The following is a 19561-nucleotide window of genomic DNA, read 5'->3' on the forward strand; positions in this document are numbered from 1 at the left end:
GTTCCAGGTTGCTGATGTCGGGTTCCAGATAGTGCGCTCTATAGTTTTCGGTGTCCAGGTATAACAATACGTTGAATTCGATGTCTAGGTGTCCCACGTTTCCGATGACGAGGTCCACATAGTGCGCTCCGTAGTTTTCGGTGTCTACGTGTATTAATACCTCGAATTCGATATCTACGTGTCCTACATTCAGATTTAAAGTTATTAATACACCTAGACACCAAAAACTACAAAGCGCACTATGTGGACCTCGTCATCGGCAACCTGAAACACGTAGACATTAAATTCGAGGTATTATTACATCTAGACACCGAAAACTACGGAGCGCGCTATCTGGACCTCGTCATCAGCAACCTGAGACACCTAGACATCAATTTCAAAATATTAATACACGTAGACACCGACAACTACGGAGCGCACTATGTGGATCTCGTCATCGGCAACCTGGGACACCTAGACATCGAATTCAAGGTATTAATACACGTAGACACCGAAAACTACGGAGCTCACTATCTAGACATTGTCATCGGCAACCTGGGACACCTAGACATTGCATTCAACGTATTATTACACCTGGACACCAAAAACTACGAAGCGCACTATGTGGACTTCGTCATCGCCAACCTGGGACACCTAGACATCGAATTCAACGTACGATTACACCTGGACACCGAAAACTATGAAGCGCACTATCTGGATCCCGTCATCAGCAACCTGGGACACGTGGACATCAAATTCAAGGTATTAATACACGTAGACACCAAAAACTACGGAGCGCACTATGTGGACCTTGTCATCGGCAACCTGGGACACCTAGACATCGAATTCAACGTACGATTACACCTGGACACCGAAAACTATGAAGCGCACTATCTGGATCCCGTCATCGGCAACCTGGAACACGTGGACATCGAATTCAAGGTATTAATACACGTAGACACCGAAAACTACGAAGCGCACTATGTGGACCTTGTCATCGGCAACCTGGGACACCTAGACATCGAATTCAACGTACGATTACACCTGGACACCGAAAACTATAAAGCGCACTATCTGGATCTTGTCATCGGCAACCTGGGACACGTGGACATCGAATTCAAGGTATTAATACACGTAGACACCGAAAACTACGGAGCGCGCTATGTGGATTTCGTCATCGGAAACCTGGGACACCTAAACATCGAATTCAAGGTATTAATACACGTAGACACCGAAAACTACGGAGCTCACTATCTAGATCCCGTCATCAGCAACCTGGGACACGTGGACATCAAATTCAAGGTATTAATACACGTAGACACCAAAAACTACGGAGCGCACTATGTGGACCTTGTCATCGGCAACCTGGGACACCTAGACATCGAATTCAACGTACGATTACACCTGGACACCGAAAACTATGAAGCGCACTATCTGGATCCCGTCATCGGCAACCTGGAACACGTGGACATCGAATTCAAGGTATTAATACACGTAGACACCGAAAACTACGAAGCGCACTATGTGGACCTTGTCATCGGCAACCTGGGACACCTAGACATCGAATTCAACGTACGATTACACCTGGACACCGAAAACTATAAAGCGCACTATCTGGATCTTGTCATCGGCAACCTGGGACACGTGGACATCGAATTCAAGGTATTAATACACGTAGACACCGAAAACTACGGAGCGCGCTATGTGGATCTCGTCATCGGCAACCTGGGACACCTAAACATCGAATTCAAGGTATTAATACACGTAGACACCGAAAACTACGGAGCTCACTATCTAGACATTGTCATCGGCAACCTGGGACACCTAGACATTGCATTCAACGTATTATTACACCTAGACACCAAAAACTACGAAGCGCACTATGTGGACCTCGTCATCGCCAACCTGGGACACCTAGACATCGAATTCAACGTACGATTACACCTGGACACCGAAAACTATGAAGCGCACTATCTGGATCCCGTCATCAGCAACCTGGGACACGTGGACATCAAATTCAAGGTATTAATACACGTAGACACCGAAAACTACGAAGCGCACTATGTGGACCTCGTCATCGGCAACCTGGGACACCTAGACATCGAATTCAACGTACAATTACACCTGGACACCGAAAACTATGAAGCGCATTATCTGGATCTTATCATCGGCAACCTGGAACACGTGGACATCGAATTCAAGGTATTAATACACGTAGACATCGAAAACTACGGAGCGCACTATGTGGACCTCGTCATCGGCAACCTGGGACACGTAGACATCGAATTCAACGTATTATTACACCTGGACACCGAAAACTATGAAGCGCACTATCTGGATCTTGTCATCGGCAACCTGGGACATGTGGACATCGAATTCAAGGTATTAATACACGTAAACACCGAAAACTACGGAGCGCACTATGTGGACCTCGTCATCGGCAACCTGGGACACGTAGACATCGAATTCAACGTATTATTACACCTGGACACCGAAAACTATGAAGCGCACTATCTGGACCTCGTCATCGGCAACCTGGGATACTTAGACATCGAATTCAAGCTTGATTCATAAGAATCGACTTAAAAATTTCCTAGCGGCACTTTCTGCCAAGCGTAGAGAACCTTCTTTTCCGGCAGCGGTGGTAATACGATGTAAGGATACGAAATCTCTCCAGATAAACATGAAGGAATTGACTCAATATATATTATATAAGTATATACCTAATTTACCTAAAATATTTAAATAAAAATCTTACTCCTGACCGATAAGTTTATCGACCTAATTTCGAAATACGCGCGCGATATCGAAACTGGCGATACCTGCGCCGCCAGCGTCGAAAAAGTGAAAGTAACGTTTCTGATTATGACGTCATCATACAAGAACATCGGCGTTAGGAGGAGGAGGAGGAGGAGTATCTTAAAAATAAATTTTCACATTTGGACTTTGCGTCGCAATATCTCCGCTCGTAGGGCACGTAGTGGAATATTATGAGAGAAACCCCCCCCTAATTGGACCCCAAGCTATCGATCAAGCCTACTTAGAACTTGATCCGTTCACTCGTTATCGAGATCTCAACATCTCGGGTACTCGCAACCCGTCGCGTCGCGTAAAAGAGTCACGGTCGGTCTCGCTCCGCGTGTACTTGGCGCGAGACACTACCGTGTCTCTTGATTTATATTATACATAGAAAATTTGCTTACCACCGCAGGATTTGAACCAGAAATCCCTAACTCGGTCACCTTCAGAATTCAGGCCATTGTCTCTTAATTTACACAATAATATGTATACACTAAAATACTGCAGGCTATTTACACAGGCTATTTACACAGTTAAAATTTACACAAAAACACACATAGGACACAGATTACACGGTGAAATCAGATATAATGGGTCTCCACAAGATGAACAAAAGAGACCATCTATGAGGATATACGGACATGTGGCATGTCTGCGAACAGCGTATAACATCGAGAACAATCCGTGTATTCTGACAATGCATGACGCACAAAACTTCATATGTCCTGGAGTAAAATAAAAGTATATGCAACACATCTTTGTCAAAGGGTGTAACATATTCACTTCTGCTTGATTCAACACTCTGAAAATTTCGTCCGGAATATCCTCATCAGACATTTCACTATCATAACACGAATCGTCCGACAATAATGCTTCATCATCAACTTCCATTTCTTCCTCGTCATTCACTTCCATTTCTTCAACGTTTGCTTCAACTTCCATTTCATGTCCTTCAAACTGTAATTCTTCGAAATCCATTTTTACTTTAATGATGAAACCGCGGTGTTGCACTAACACGTCTAAATCAATTAGACGTTATATTCTCCACCGTCTTCTCGACCGTCCTCTATTCTTTCCCAATATATTTGGTAATAGAGAAACATCCAGTTCGATTGGCGATTGGCGATTCCGATTTCGCGACGGATGCTTTCCAGGAAAAAATCTACAAACGCATATATGCGGCCTCTCTCTTCGCTTCATACGATGTCTTTTTTAAACATTTCATGATCATCAAAATCCCGCCACATTAGTATTTCACGACATTCATATAATTTGAGAAACTTCCGATGCGATCGGAGATCGGCGATTCCGATTTCCCGACGGATCAGATATCTCGTTACATCGACGGTCTGCGGATCCCCATTCCTCACGAACGGATCGTTGATTTTCACGATCGGTTTCCCTTCAGGATAGAACACTGGTTTGCAAAGTTCTGCATACTCGCTCATATCACGTTAAATTCGGTGGGCCTTGATATACAGTAGCATTAAGATGGCCAGGACGAACCAATTGTCTGTATAAGCCGCACGATCAAGCACGCCAACCGACTGCTCTTACTTCTAGTCCTCGACTACTGAGCGTACCATCAAATTCATCCTTCTACATCTCACTATTGTCACATCGTTTGTTTATCATATCTAATTTCACCATGATCTCAGCATCCATACAATTGCACCTTCCGAAAAATCTGCGATGTGCAGTTTTGCACGTGTGCAATGAAGTCACCGCGAGACATATTCTCGAAAACGATATCGCACCATTAACTTTCAATGGTTTAATCTGTAATACTGCTATTGAACAGCTATTAAACAGCTAAAAACAGCTATCAAACAGCTATTGAACCGCCATGAAACAGCTAAAAACAGCTATCAAACAGCTCTTAAACCGCTATGAAACAGCTATCAAACAGCTATTGAACCGCCATGAAACAGCTAAAAACAGCTATCAAACAGCTCTTGAACCGCTATGAAACAGCTAAAAACAGCTAAAAACAGCTATTGAACAGCTATCAAACAGCTAAAAACAGCTATCAAACAGCTATCAAACAGCTATTGAACCGCTATGAAACAGCTAAAAACAGCTAAAAACAGCTATCAAACAGCTCTTGAACAGCTATCAAACAACTAAAACAGCTATTGAACCGCTATGAAACAGCTAAAAAACAGCTATCAAATAGCTCTTGAACAGCTATCAAACAACTAAAAACAGCTATCAGTATAACTGCGATCTGTATAACCGCTATTGAACAGCTATCAAACAACTAAAACAGCTATCAGTATAACTGCGATCTGTATAACCGCTATTGAACCGCTATCAAACTTCTTTTAAACAACTAAAAAAAAACAGCTCTTGAACAGCTAAAACATCTATATTATACCACAAAGTATGTAGGAAAAAGAAATAAAACATTTATATATATATACATGTATAGTTTATTTCAAAAAAATCATAATTTTTTCTGGTGTCGCGACCACCAGTTAAATATTTTTAATACATTTTGTAATGCGCAATTCTTAACATGTTTTTCGCATCTTACAGTATTAGTAACATCTAGATTATTTAAAGATTCGATATCTTCGTAATCTGCATCCAAAGTCTCAATTTTTAGATGTTTTCTCGCTTTATTCTCAAGCAGATCCACCAGCCATTCTCGTTTCTGGCATCCCTTGACGTACACAAAAGTCGACGTCTCGTCGCCCTCTCCAAGTACGGCCGATGTAATTAGATGTTTCGCCATGCTGTAGGACACGTTTCCGTCCTCCCATCGTAGTCCATGGTGATTCGCAATCAACCAGGAAGCGCATGATCTGTCGGATTTCGTGAGAAGACTCCATGGCATGGGACATGTAAAAATGTAATGCGCCAAAACGGTCCCGTTTCTCAGAACCGCCACCTCCTTTACGACAAATTTCATCCCGACGGTGAATCCTTGCAGATTGACAAACGTCGGTACGATCATGACGAAACGACGGAGCAATCTGTATCTTATCGCGGTACATCAGTGTCTCTTATATTGTAATATCTGCTTATATTGCAATATCTGCTGATATTGCAATTTACATGAGTTTGCGCACTACATTAGACAACGGACAGTATTCGATTACGCGATCATGCAAGATGAGACAATAGGCGGTAGTATTTGCAGGTACATTTTCTTTACAATCAAATTCTATTCGCACATCCACGGTGGCGCTCTTGACAGATTCGTTTTGTCGCGAGCAATCGATGACAACAAAAGGTCCTTCCACCAGGAATGTATACAAGCTGCAAAGCGTATCGAAGGAATCGTATCCGTAATAAGTTTTACGAAAACGCGCATACATATCGAAAAGAACGGCGTATCAATTTTTACCAAAATCCAAATTCATGTCATCATATGGATAAAATTCGGAGTTTAGATAAAGTTTCACGTTGGTCAAATTACAGTCATCGGATACGCTAACATTTTGAGACATGATATTCTTGCGGCCGGTCTGCAGCGCAAAGATAACGTACCGCGGCTTCTCCAGCTGAGTCGCCGTTTTGACGGCCCACGAATGCTTGGTCGTGCTCTGCAACATGGGATACTCATACAGATCCCACGAACGGAAACTGACACTAAGATATCGCCCACTTTCCAAGGCCCGTAGCATAGATAGCTTATTGACCTCGTTTAACGTAACGTGAGGCATTCGCCACTGTATTTTAAACAATTCGATTTCCGGCTCCGTCGCAGGATTTCCTACAATGCAATTGTTATCGCTACGCGCTCGTATCAAAATTAATTCGTGACGAGCGTTAACAACCACGCGTTTGTAATCCTCGCAAAAGCCCAGCAACAACTTGAGCGGTACGCAAAAGTTGAAGTATCCTTCCGGTATGCTCGATGTAACGTCCCAGCCAGCATTCCGCATGAGTTGAGAATCATTATACGATAGCGATACGTAGTTCTTGATGGTACTGGTTATGCCAACATTTCTGTTGCAATCAATCTCCACACCGTTGAGCTCGTATCGAATTTCATCAAACATGAACGCCACGCAATTATTCGCAAGCGTTGTCACAGACTCGTCATTTCTTCTCTTTATTACCAATCGTCCTTCAACATAGAGAAAGCTCTCGCACGGCAACGTGTATAAATCCTGCTGTTGTAGGGGTATTCTTATCTCATCGTTATGTCCAAACGTTGTGTTAGCGTACGGATTGTACGTGTGTCTCAATCTTGACGACGCTGTCGTCAAAGATCGGTTCACCTCCAATGTTTAAGATATTAGCCATTTCGTACGACGAAACCCAATGATTTCAAAAATTCAATGTTCGACGCAGTGAGTTTCTTCTTTGGCGATTGGATTGTCTTTTTGTTTCTCGTCTATTGCACCTGCTCAGCTTCGTTCAGTACGAGCATCTCACGTTATCGCTGTCGTCTTCGTACATGCAGTCTAACGGTGATCTCTTCTCCGCGAAAATCAATCAATCGCCCGTGTTTAATCCACGACGCGAAGCGTCAAGTCCGAAATGCTCCGTACGATGATCGGAAGGTAAATGATCTGTGCCGGCGTTTCCGATATCTTATATCCTGGTGGCATGCTCGGTGAAAACTCGTGTATCGTGTGCACGTACTTGTCGTTGCTGTACGCACCCGCGGTCACGTTATACTCTATGCGAATGATGTTTACGTTGATGATATTTAGCGGAACATCCGATTCGTGCCATTGTCGCGACTCCAGCACGCGATTCGCTGAAAATCTCAGCAGCGATCCAATGTTGTTCGGTTTTGTGAAATTTATCCGATAAGCGCACTTGATCTCGCTCTTCATCGTATTGTTATTAGCATGAATAATAATCAATGGGTGCGATTCATCTTCGTTTGTCGAGACATTATTGGATTGGTCCCATAAAAGAGCGCGTTTCAGATATATGTCTATATCACGCAGTTCGTACGATCCTTCGGGAATGGTAATCTCCTTGTCGTCGTCGTCATAGTAGAATTTATTGTCCGACGAATTTACATTCGGTATCGTGTGATAGGTTTCAAAATCTGTTAGACCGAGCTCGTAATAGCCATCGCTCAAATCCACGGCGGAAAAGTAACTTACCGCGAGGATGCTGCTCTTGCCGGTGAGCGTAAATGTCAGTGACATGTTTGAATGAATACTGAGATTAAACAGCGTAACGCCGGTCTTTAAATTGATTGTCAACCGACTGTAGAAAACGCAGACACAGTTGTCCGCAATTGCTCTGATCGTATCGCTGATAAGGTGTGCGATTGTACTCTATTACATTGTTCTCTAGATACTGCGCCAATTCTCTCGGTGGTCGAAGATTGCCAAAACTGTCGAAATATATGGCACGATCTCCCCTCTTCGCATACGCCACCCAGTGAGTACCCAGTTCCTCAGTATTATACAAATTCACGATACCGCTCTCGTTTCGACGTATACCGCCGATCGGTAACGAGTCGCGCATGAAAATACCTCTAAAATATGGAATGTGCATACGTTTTGCCAATTGTTGCAGTTGTACATTGGTAGTTACACCCTTGGGGATTTTTAGCGTCCTTTCGACGTTTTTTTTTTCTCGAGACTCCCCGTCCGCGTTTGTACGGAGCGAGATAAAGTCCGTGACCTTCCATGGCGCGATTGTGACGTTGCATCTCTTCAGCTGACGTCGCGCGGCTTTGTTATCATTCACGGCCTTTGCGACTCCCGCCGCTCCGCCGACCAACGAGCCGAGAACCCCTAATAACGGTAGGATCGGTAGGATACCGCCGCGTTTCGCTACCGGAAGTATTTGCTTGGTCTTCTTCTTTTTCTTCGTTTTCAAACCCATACCGAGTTTCGTTTTAGCCTTCATGGCCGCCCAGACGGCTGTAGCCGCAGTTCTCTCTCCGAGAGTCGAATCGTTCGCGGTGACACGTTTTCGCGCTTCCGCGGCGAGTATATTGTCTGCCACGTGTCGTTTTGCGAGATCGTTGCTACGCGAGTAGGCTATATCGTGCTCGCGACACGCCGCGTCCAATGGATTAATACCCCGATCACCTCTTGCCAATCGTGTTTCTAAGCGAGTTCCCGGTCCGCAAAATTGATAGCCGGGGATATGTAATTCGATCGGAAGCGCGTTTATCGCGCGATTCAGCAGACCTCGACCTATCTTCGGCGGCATTTGCCGCAGTTTTTTATCAACGGCGGCGGACCGTCGATGTGCGTTTGCTGACACGGCAAATTATAATGTATTAAACAGCGCCGATATTGCTGAACCTCCGAATCTGCCTTGATATGTTCGGGAAGCTTATCCCACAAATAATCTATGTGATTATAAAACTGTCGCAATAGAATGACCTTTGGTATATACTTTAACTGCTCGGCGGTTAAATCGTAAATATCGCTGTTATCCGACACGAGCAAAAACATTTTAAAGACTGAGCATCTCAGCTCTACGCGTCTCTATAAATAGGCCAGCTTTCTCGATATTGTTAGTCATTCGTTGTGGAGGGGAGTTAAAATGCGGTTCGTACGACAATCGCGAACGATCAAAGTGACAAATTTTGACGACAGGATGCCGTTAACGAAAGAGGTACGCAAACATGGAGGCATGCTACCGATTTCTATACGCGGTATCATCTGCGGTCCGTCGAATTGCGGCAAGACAAACGTCTTGATAAGCTTGCTGGAAAGTCCGCACGGTGTACGTTTCGAGAACGTGTATGTGTACTCGAAATCGTTGCAACAACCGAAATATCGATATTTGGAGAATATACTAACACCGATAGAAGAGATTGGTTACTTTACGTTCTCGAATAACAGTGACGTCATTCCGCCGAGCGAGGCGCTCCCGAATTCTATTTTTATCTTTGATGACGTGGCGTGCGACAAGCAGAATACGATAAGAGAATACTTTGCAATGGGCCGGCACGCGGACGTTGACTCTTTCTATCTTTGTCAGACGTATGCGAAGATACCGAAGCATCTTATACGCGACAACGTGAATTTATTGATTATGTTTAAACAGGATGGTACCAATCTGAAACACATGTACAACGATCACGTAAACACAGATATGTTATACGATGATTTCAGTAAATTGTGTCATACGTGTTGGCAACAAAAGTACGGATTCGTGGTGATAGACAAGGACAGCGCGATTTCGAATGGTCGATACAGAAAAGGATTTAACGACTTTGCGATACCGAAACGTGGTTAGTTGTTGTTGACGCGTTGATTGAACAACGTTAGCGCAACATGGACAGCAGCGAGGAGATTAGAGAGCGCGAGAGGATAGCAAATAAAATTGCGAAAACGAGCAATTCGATTCGCAAAAAGTATCACGCCTTGAAAACTGGTAAAGTGGAGGAAGATATCGCGTTGGAGAGACACTTTAAGCCCATCATCGAACCTCTAAAGCAGATTGCTGAAAACACCGTTGCTGGCAAAGAATCTGACGTGTCAAAGATTGAGAATGAAACGGCGTGGGAAGACAAAAAGCCGAAGCTCGAACGACAACGACTCGTTTAACGACTCTGTAATGGCTTAAACTCCGGTTACGTTGAAACGATCGATAAATGTGCCATCTAATTTGAGCGAAATAACCAAAATTTTAAAACCGCGTAAACCGAAACGATCGAAAGGTCCATTGAATGAACCACCGATAACCTCTGCACCTTCCGTACAACCCACAGTGCTCGCAAACGAAGATGTTTTCGAAACCACGAATGACCCACTCGTGACGTCCGTTCGAAAGCAGTTGCAAACATCTGAGGGTCAAGAAACGTTGCGAGATCAATTGGGTCCATTGAGCCAAAAGTATGTCGGGGCAGTTCTGAGCGGCGATCAAGAAAGCGGTATGGACATCGCGTACGGTGTTAAATTCACCAACGATGGAATGATGCTCGGTAATAAACGTTTTGACGTGAACTACGCGGACAAGATAATTATCGACGGCATACGATACAATGGCACACGCGGTCTTTTCGAATTAATCTTTAAGAAATATCCCGATCATGATATCTACACAGAGGACGATATGCAAACATACAAGAGCATTCTGTTGATGACGAGTGCTCATAAACGCAATTATGATGCTCACGCTCAAATAAAGGGCAACGGGGGATACAAGTACACACATATAATCGGGCCGTTGATTTCGGGTAAAAAAGCTGGAAAAGGTATACCGCGTGCCATGACAGGCAACAAGATCGACCATATAATTGCATCGTCGATTTCGGGTAAAAAAGCTGGAAAAGGTATACCGCATGCCATGACATTAAACGACAACAAGATCGATTATGTTCATTGGGACGATCCCAACGAGCTTGTAGATCGTCTCAGATTGCTCGAAGCTTCGCGCCTAGCGGGTCACACCGGTCACGATAACGAAATCCTGTCGATTATCGAGGAACTTCGCGAGGCTGGACTTATTATAAATTAAGTGGCGCGACAGCGAGTCATTCAATCAACATCGAAATGCCGATCAACAAGTTTGGTATATCGTTCGGAAGAGGCGGTGCGGAACCGTACTATAAATGGAGAGGATTAATCAGAAATTACGTGCGCGATAACGCTCTTTGCATGATCGCCACCGACTTTGACGCGAAATCGCGCAAGATTCGACGGATAGCGCCGCCTGTAGATGATGGCGATGCAGCCAATAAACGTTACGTGCAGCAGAGCGTGCAAATTTTGAAAGATCGACAGGATGAAATGGAGAAAAAGATGGCCGCATTCCAGAATAACGTGCAAATTACCCTAAACGAACTTCAAAAGATGATTCAAGATGTAATTGCGAATCATCGCGAATAGATAAGAACGTACACTGATATCTGCGTCAGTTGCGCGTCATCGTCATGGCTGGTAAGAAGCAATCAGCTAAGAAACGGAGGCTTGTGGAAGAATTACACGCTCCTGCGAGAAGAAATTTTTCTCGAAGACGCGTCATAGTGCGCGGATACGATGACCTGTGGCAGGCGGATGTGGTCGAGATGCGTCCATACACGCGATTTAACAGAGGCTATCACTACATACTCACCGTTATCGACGTGCTGAGCAAACACGCATGGGCCGTACCGCTCAAGGCCAAGAGCGGACCCGAGGTTACTGCGGCAATCGCGAAAATAATTCGAGACGGCGGAAGATGCCCGAAAAATCTGCAGACTGACAAGGGAAAAGAATTTTACAACGCAAACGTGCAGAAACTCTTGAAGAAACATAATATCAATCACTATTCGACATATTCCGTAATGAAGGCATCGGTCGTCGAACGATTCAATCGCACGCTCAAGAACGACATGTGGAAAATGTTTACGCGCAATAGAAATTACAAATGGATCGACTCGCTGCCAGGTCTCGTATCGGATTACAACGCGCGAAAGCATCGAACTATCGGCATGCGACCCATCGATGTTACCCCCGCGATCGCCGACAAGCTCCTAACAACGGTGTACAACCACGTAAAGATCGCTGCTCCCGCGCGATTTAAAGTGGGCGATTCGGTACGCGTGAGTAAATTCAAGACAATCTTCGAGAAAGGATACACGCCAAATTAGACCACGGAGGTGTTTAGAATCGTCAAAGTGCAGAAAACTAATCCTGTGACGTATCTGTTGGAAGATTCCTGCGAAAACCCGTCGCCGGCGGCTTCTACGAATACGAGTTACATCGCGTTGCTAATCCCGACGTGTATCTCGTTGAAAAAGTTTTGCGCAAAAGAGGGGATGAGGTTTATGTAAAGTGGTTAGGATTTGATAATTCACACAATTCATGGATACACAAGAATAATGTATTGTAAAAATTTATTACAGTATAAAAACATATATATATATATATATATATATCTATATATATATATATATATATATACATATGAGTCATTTATTTTCCTAAATATCTAAATGTAATTACAATATATTTACAGCGGTATTTACAATATATTTACAATGGTATTTTATAATATCCCCATGGCAGCGTTTCGGTAGAACCGGGTATAATGTATCGCTTATCATCGTACGGACTTAGAGCTATTTTCGTTTCGGACACGGTGTATACCTCGTGTTTTTTGGATCTTATGCAGGTTTGCTGTCGCGTCATTTCAATTTCGTCGCGCAAACACCGCGTGTAATCGTCGAACGTTATCGACCTGGCTACGACGTTACTCTTAACACCTTTAGCCTTTTTCGTATCTTTCTTACCGTCCACTCGCAAGGCGTACATCTTTGCTCTAAGCTCGACGAATTTGGTCATTATCGCACCGTTATTTTCGTCTTTCATTAAGCCCGGAACTTTTTTATTGGCGAGTGGGATACCGTAAGTATTATCAATCGCGTAATCGCTAGTGTCAAATCTATGAATGTGACGCTTCATGATATCATACACATCGTCGCACTCGATGTGATAAATGAGACTGTCAGTATTGGTGTACGTGACTTTACACTTGTCGCGATACAACGGTAACATGTACTCGTGATGAAATTCGTACAAACATGTCTTGGATATATCGAGGATGCACATACCCACATAGATTGGTTTGTCGAACTTCACCTCGAGTTTTCGCATTTCTATTGCTACTAAATTCTCCGAAAAGACGCTTCGGCTATGAAAATTTGGTTTCGCAATCATAGCCTCCGCGCCGTATCTACCCTCCCAATGAGTCACGAGTCGCACGTCAACGTGATTGCGCACATTCTCCATGGTTTTGCCAAACACGGCATTGTTCATCAATTTGTATAAATTTTTCTCGAAATCATTGTTGGCCAACGTTCTAAATTTCGTATTGAGGTCTATATAATCGCGAAGCCATGGAGATTGCGCGAATTTCAGTATACGGTAAATTTTTGATATACGGAGACCGTGACGAGTACACTGCTGCAGGTTGCGATAATGTATTACATAACGTTTCTTATCGTATAATGTTGCGAGGAACTTGTCCTGCCGCTTGCCGGGTGGTTTATCGCGCGTCGGACAGAACGGTAGGTCAGTGTGCGCGTCGTGAAGATGTTGCGGATACTCCAAGTCGACTTCGAGAATGTAGCCTATCGGGGAATCCAACGCGACATCCATAACATTAAAATCGGTTACGTCGTCGACCCATTTAAAATCTGCGTATGGCAATGGTTGACTCATTGCCCAGCCGTATAAGTTATTTACATCAAAATACATGAGGTACGACGACGGTTTCGATGGATCGTACGACTGCATGTACTTGTTGTTGGCCAGCGTGTATCTGTTTGAACATTGACTCAAACCGCCGCGTATACCGCGTTCGATAAACATGACCATGTCAATGTCGGTGAGCAATTCGAAATTGATGTGTGTATGCTTCAACATAGCATCCCACGTAAAACCCGGTAGAGTATAATAATACGCCGGATCGAGTCCATAACTCGCAACGCAACTATCGCGAAAATTTTCAAAGATATTGGCCAACAGCAAGACATCGGTCTTGAGATATAAATCGCTGTAATCACCGAGCGTTCGAATGGAGAACCGCTGCCAGACGTCGACGGCGTGCGCGTAATCGCTCTCGGATACGGTGTCACCTGTCAATGAACTGTAAAACGAGTCGCGCGGTGGTAAACACAAGTCCTCCAATTTTTCGACGCAGTAAATGTATTCATATGGAAATACGCCTTTTCGTGTCAGCAAATTAAAATTTTCTGCGGATAATTCACAAAATTCGCGTTGCAATATTCGCAGTTTATCCTTGCTGAGATAAGATGCCAATTTGTCGAGACTAGCGGTGAGAAACTTATACGAATCGATAAATCGCAATTTGACGCACGTTTTCTTATCTTTATCTTCGGTGCTTTGAACGTTTTTTGTAAACGAAATATATTTTTCTTTTGTGATCGGGAGTAAATCTACATGTCCTTCGTATGCTGTTGCTATTTCAGTTATAATAAAATGTGCATCGTATCCCGATAAATTATGAAACACTATGGGAATGCAATGCGAATCTTTATAATTCAGATTGCACGTCGCATGCGCGGGACCTCTGTATCGACCGGTCAGGTGACAATGGTCGCGTACTCGCACGTCGTCTGGCTCGAACGGTTCTTCGCACACGTGACAGTGCGTTGCGCTGTTAAACTTTTCCCACTCGTCTCGCGTGAAATCTGCCATGGGTACATTAGTGGACAATATAGTTTTTACGTCGTGAGCTAAACGTCTTAGCTCCTCGGCGAACCACGCGACGCAATCCTTATCGCGACGAAACCGATACATAGATAACGACTCGTCGTACGAGCAACGCACGTAGTACCCTATGCTAAACACGCGATGATGTTGATATGTGTACCTGGACGTTTCCGGATCCGCTTCCATTTTCTCCAGGGTACACTCCAGGTCGGCGTATACGACAAACGGAACTCGTTCCTTCCTGTTGTGATTTTTAAAGGCCAACCACTTGTCATTATCGCTCGGTAACTTGATCGCGCAGTCATTCATCTCCTGACAGTCGACGGTGTGGGCAGCCAATTTCTCGTTGGAGCTGAAGTAGTGCAAACATCTGCAAAAAAAAATAAACGCAAATATTATAAATTTTTTATACACAAAATATTCTATATATTATTAAAAGAACTATAGGTACTTACCGATCGCAAAAGTATTTTTTGTTCGTATTCTTGCTCAATTGCGAGCTCACGAGGCGGGATAGGTTCTTGATCCACGCAAAATGTCCAACGTTGTCGTTATGCACGTACAGCAGATTTACGTGTCTGTCCATCTTTCGGTCAGTAACACGTATTGGCAAGATAACAAGTCCCTTGTTTTTTTTCTCGATGCTGTACACGTTGATGGAGATGTTGTTGTGATTTTCAAATTTTTTAATTTGATTCAACGTCATTGGAAACTCAATGTCCGTAAGATCTAGCACCGACGTGTAATGTGGATACGACGATTTCCGAGATGCGTGTTCCTCAACTGGATACAGAGCAGCCACCACTGACCATGCGAAACATGCATTGTCCATTGATCGTACGTTTATCACCGCCTTCTCCTTTTTAATTTCTTGCGGTATTTCCACAAAACACCCCGCGTGCAATGGATTGTATTTGTTCGCGTTTACCATTAAATTGAGTATACGCGACAACGCCCATCCGCTATCACGTTCCTGGAATTCCTCCAGCTTTGCTAAGGTAGGCTCGATGACGTGTCTCTTGTACCACTCGTGCAGATTGGACTCACGAAAGAGTTCATAGTTTCTCGTTGCGATACTTTTATTCGCGCGTTTGTCACCCGCAACAAATTCACCATTAAACACTGTGTTAATTTTTACATTGTCATGTCGTTGCATGACGTTCCGCACACGATCGAGTACAATTTCTTCCGCATCTTTAAGAAATTGACGAGGGTCGATGTGTTTGGAATTTATCACCGCACCAGTCAATATACGGCTTTCAAAAGCCGTATCTATCTCGCGCCATCTAAGTCCTGTCTCACTCGCACTGTATCCCGCACCCACATGTACGAAACGTTGACGTACCGAGTCTTTCAAACCTTCGAGTCTTGCGATACAAGCGACCAATGACTGTTTGAGACCGATCGATGACTGATCGATTGATAATCGTGGCCGTTTAATTCGGCTTTGTTCTTCCAACGATTCGATAAACTCGTCGCATCGTTGCTCCCACGCGGCAAAGTCTTCCCTCGAATTTAACAGGGTGGATTGCTCCAACAACTCCTGCTCCATGTTATTGCACGATCCTCTTGCTAACGCCATTTGTTGCACTCACGACTTCCAGTTCTCGACTATTGAGCGTATCCCCTAGATTCGTCATTTTATATTCTACTAATGATGCATCGTTTGCTTATCATATCTAATTTCATCTCAGCAGCCATACATCGGCGCTATTTGCAAAATTTACAGTTTTGCACGTGTTCGATGAAATCATTGCGAGACACGTACGTTCACGAAAACGCGCCATTGACTTTTGGTGATTTGATCTGTATCAATGCAGCAGCCGTACATCGGCGCTATTTGCAGTTTTGCACGTGTTCGATGAAATCATCGCGAGACATGTCGCGACATGTTCTTCAAAACAATAACGCTCCATTAAATTATGCGAAATTGCAAATTTTGCAGTTTTGCACGTGTTCGATAAAATCATCGCGAGACACGTCGCGACATGTTCTTCAAAACAATAACGCTCCATTGATTTATGCGAAATTGCAAAATTTGCAGTTTCGCACGTGTTCGATGAAATCATCGCGAGACACGTATGCTCTTGAAAAGTAATCATATTTGATGACCGATGAGGTGATCTCATCACGAATGTTCTTGACAAAGATATCACATTTAACGTATATGTGGATTGTGGTGGCGGTCACCATGCAGCAGCCGTGCATTGGCGCTATTTTTGCAAGATTTGCAGTTTTGGGTATGTATAAATGGTTTACGTGGATTCTAGAGCGCAGTCGAGAGTTCGATACGGTTCGAGTACGTCGCAATAAACAGTCTCCAGATACGATGAACATTCACGGTGCGAACTACTACGTTCCGATTCAGGACGAAACGTTCGAGAAACAGCACAATGAGTAAGTACCGCTAATTTTCATATATACTTGTGCAAAAAAAAACTTTTATAAACATATAATTGTATTTTTTCAGTTTTGATAAACCCCGCTACACGCCACGTATTTTGGGAAGGAGATTTGCCTTGACATCAACAGCGTATAAATTTTTGGATGTTGGAATCAACGCGGGACCTATGTCCTTTGTGAATATACTTATTGGCGATAACCGAGGCAATCGGATAATTCTGCTACATGCAACGTGGGTGACATTCATCGAAAAACGTGCAGATATACAGCGCATCGTGCAGTCATCGGCACCATCATCGCTAACGTTTCGAGATCTGGAGCTTGTTAAAATACGTGACGCAGATATTGTAAAATTGACGTCGTGCGGCACCAGCTTGTACATGAAACCGTCAACTGTACTCTTCCTGTTCGAACTAGAACATTGTGTCGAGAATGTGTATTTTCAACTATGTCAAAATGTTCACGGCGTAAGTAAAAAATTCAAACAATTTGTAACAATTTTACGTCAAAATTGTATCACTGATAAATGTAACGCAGTTACAATCTTGCGTGACGTTTATGATAAAAATTCGATTATTGATTGCGAATTATTAGCCTACGCTTTGGATACTATTGTGTATAATGCGCTACATGATAAATAAATGCATATAATATGGTTAAAAAGTTTTTCCTTTTCATTTACCGTTCATCCCATTTCCTGTCATAAAGCTGTCTTCGTTTATCGTTTACTTAAATGTAATATTAAAAAATTAAATATCGCGAAAATCTGAACGATTAAATATCGCTAGCGAAGAAAAGATACGCAATCGCGAGCGAGAACGTGCGAGGGAAAGAGACCGCGCGAACGAGAAGACTCGCGCAAACGGGGGGAGGGGGGACGGGGGCGAGACACCGCGCAAACGAGAAGACGAATGGGGGACGGGAAAGAAACATCTACGAGGGAGAGATAACGCGAGCGTGCCGTGTGACGTCACGCGGACTCCGTGGCGCGGCGAAACGCGAACGCGGGTCCCCTCGCCCCGCGGCGCCCCGAAAACGCGAACGCTCCGCGGCGCGGCGAAAACGCGGATCCCCCCTCGCCCCCGCGGCGCGGCGGAAACGCGGTCCCCCCGCGGCGCCGGAAAACGCGGATCCCCTCACCCCGCGGCGCCGGAAAACGCAGACCCCCTCACCCCGCGGCGCCGGAAAACGCGGTTCCCCCCTCCCCCCCCCCCGCGACGCCTGAAAAACGCGGTTCCCCCCCCCCCCCCCCCCGCGGCGCCGAAACGCGCGGTTCCCCCTCCCCCTCCCCCGCGGCGCCGAAACGCGCGGTTCCCCCCTCCCCCGCGGTCCCCCCGCCCGCGGTCCTCCCCCCGCCCGCGGTCCCCCCCCCCGGCCCGCGGTTCCCCCCCGCCCCTCACCCCCCCTCATTGCCCCATGGCTTAGAACAAACGTTGCTTACCTACTTTCCATACAAATTTTATCCTTCATGAGTCATTGGCAGTTTCCATTACGCCTGTATGGAAAAAGTTGTCATATTCGAATCTTGCCATTGTGTTTCTATTCATCTTATTGCCACTCAATATTTTTCATTAACTTTTCCATATAATTCGCATTGCAAGTTCCATACACAAGTTTTAACCTTCATAAGCCATTAGCAGTTTCCATTACGCTTGTATGGAAAATGTTGTCATTCGAATCTTGCCATTGCGTTTCCATTTATTTTATTGCCACTCAATGTTTTCCATTAACTTTTCCATATAATTCGCATTGCAACTGTAGGGCAACCATACATTCCCACTGACCGCCATTGAGCACTCAAGGGCACATTTTCATAAGAGCAGGGCTGCTAACAACGGATTTCGCAGGGCGCCTCAATGGCCCCTTGCTTGCGCGGCGATTTTCCGGGATTCTTCGCGGCAGCGGACGGGACGTGACTGCCTCCGCGTTCCTCCCTCTCGGTTCGGGAATGGTGGCCATCCATCCCGGAATCCGGTCAGCATAGTGAGGAGGACAGGTGGACTCATTCTGCCCCAGCGCGGCGTCCCGGGACCCTGCTTCTGCGGGTCCGCCCACCGCTGTCGCGCGCCGCGCGCGTGTCTCCCCGTGCTTCTTTGCTCTCGGCGGCCCGCGAGCTTTGCTTCGATCCGCTTCAGCAATTCATTCCTCGGCTCAATCTTCTCCGGCGACTCCATCCTCTGCACTCCCTCGCAGGAAATCCGCATCTCGTTTCGGTGAGGCGCCGCGCAGCATACAAAATATAAAAATAAAGGGATCAGAATACGTAGCGCGATTAT

General features: G+C 44.8%; 3 protein-coding genes and 1 pseudogene across 3 annotated transcripts; 2 read left to right on the forward strand and 2 right to left on the reverse strand.

Annotated features, from left to right (window-relative positions):
* Positions 1-9326: 9326 nt before the first annotated feature.
* On the forward strand, positions 9327-11236 carry LOC139817377 (uncharacterized; annotated as a pseudogene).
* Positions 11237-12680: 1444 nt separating this feature from the next.
* LOC139818274 (uncharacterized) lies at positions 12681-15202 on the reverse strand. Its single transcript, XM_071786896.1, has one exon. It carries the CDS (start codon positions 15189-15191, stop codon positions 12681-12683), a length of 2511 nt encoding a protein of 836 aa, XP_071642997.1. The 5' UTR covers positions 15192-15202.
* Positions 15202-16830, reverse strand: LOC139817379 (uncharacterized). Its single transcript, XM_071785420.1, has one exon. The coding sequence runs from the start codon at positions 16462-16464 to the stop codon at positions 15334-15336; it is 1131 nt and encodes a 376-aa protein (XP_071641521.1). The 5' UTR covers positions 16465-16830; the 3' UTR covers positions 15202-15333.
* A 381-nt stretch (positions 16831-17211) lies between these two features.
* On the forward strand, positions 17212-18056 carry LOC139818275 (uncharacterized). Its single transcript, XM_071786897.1, has 2 exons — positions 17212-17279; positions 17353-18056. The coding sequence occupies exons 1-2, from the start codon at positions 17212-17214 to the stop codon at positions 17924-17926; spliced, it is 642 nt and encodes a 213-aa protein (XP_071642998.1). The 3' UTR covers positions 17927-18056.
* The last annotated feature ends 1505 nt before the right edge of the window (positions 18057-19561 follow it).

The sequence above is a fragment of the Temnothorax longispinosus genome, chromosome 8 (genome assembly GCF_030848805.1).
Source record: "Temnothorax longispinosus isolate EJ_2023e chromosome 8, Tlon_JGU_v1, whole genome shotgun sequence".
Taxonomy (NCBI): domain Eukaryota; kingdom Metazoa; phylum Arthropoda; class Insecta; order Hymenoptera; family Formicidae; genus Temnothorax; species Temnothorax longispinosus.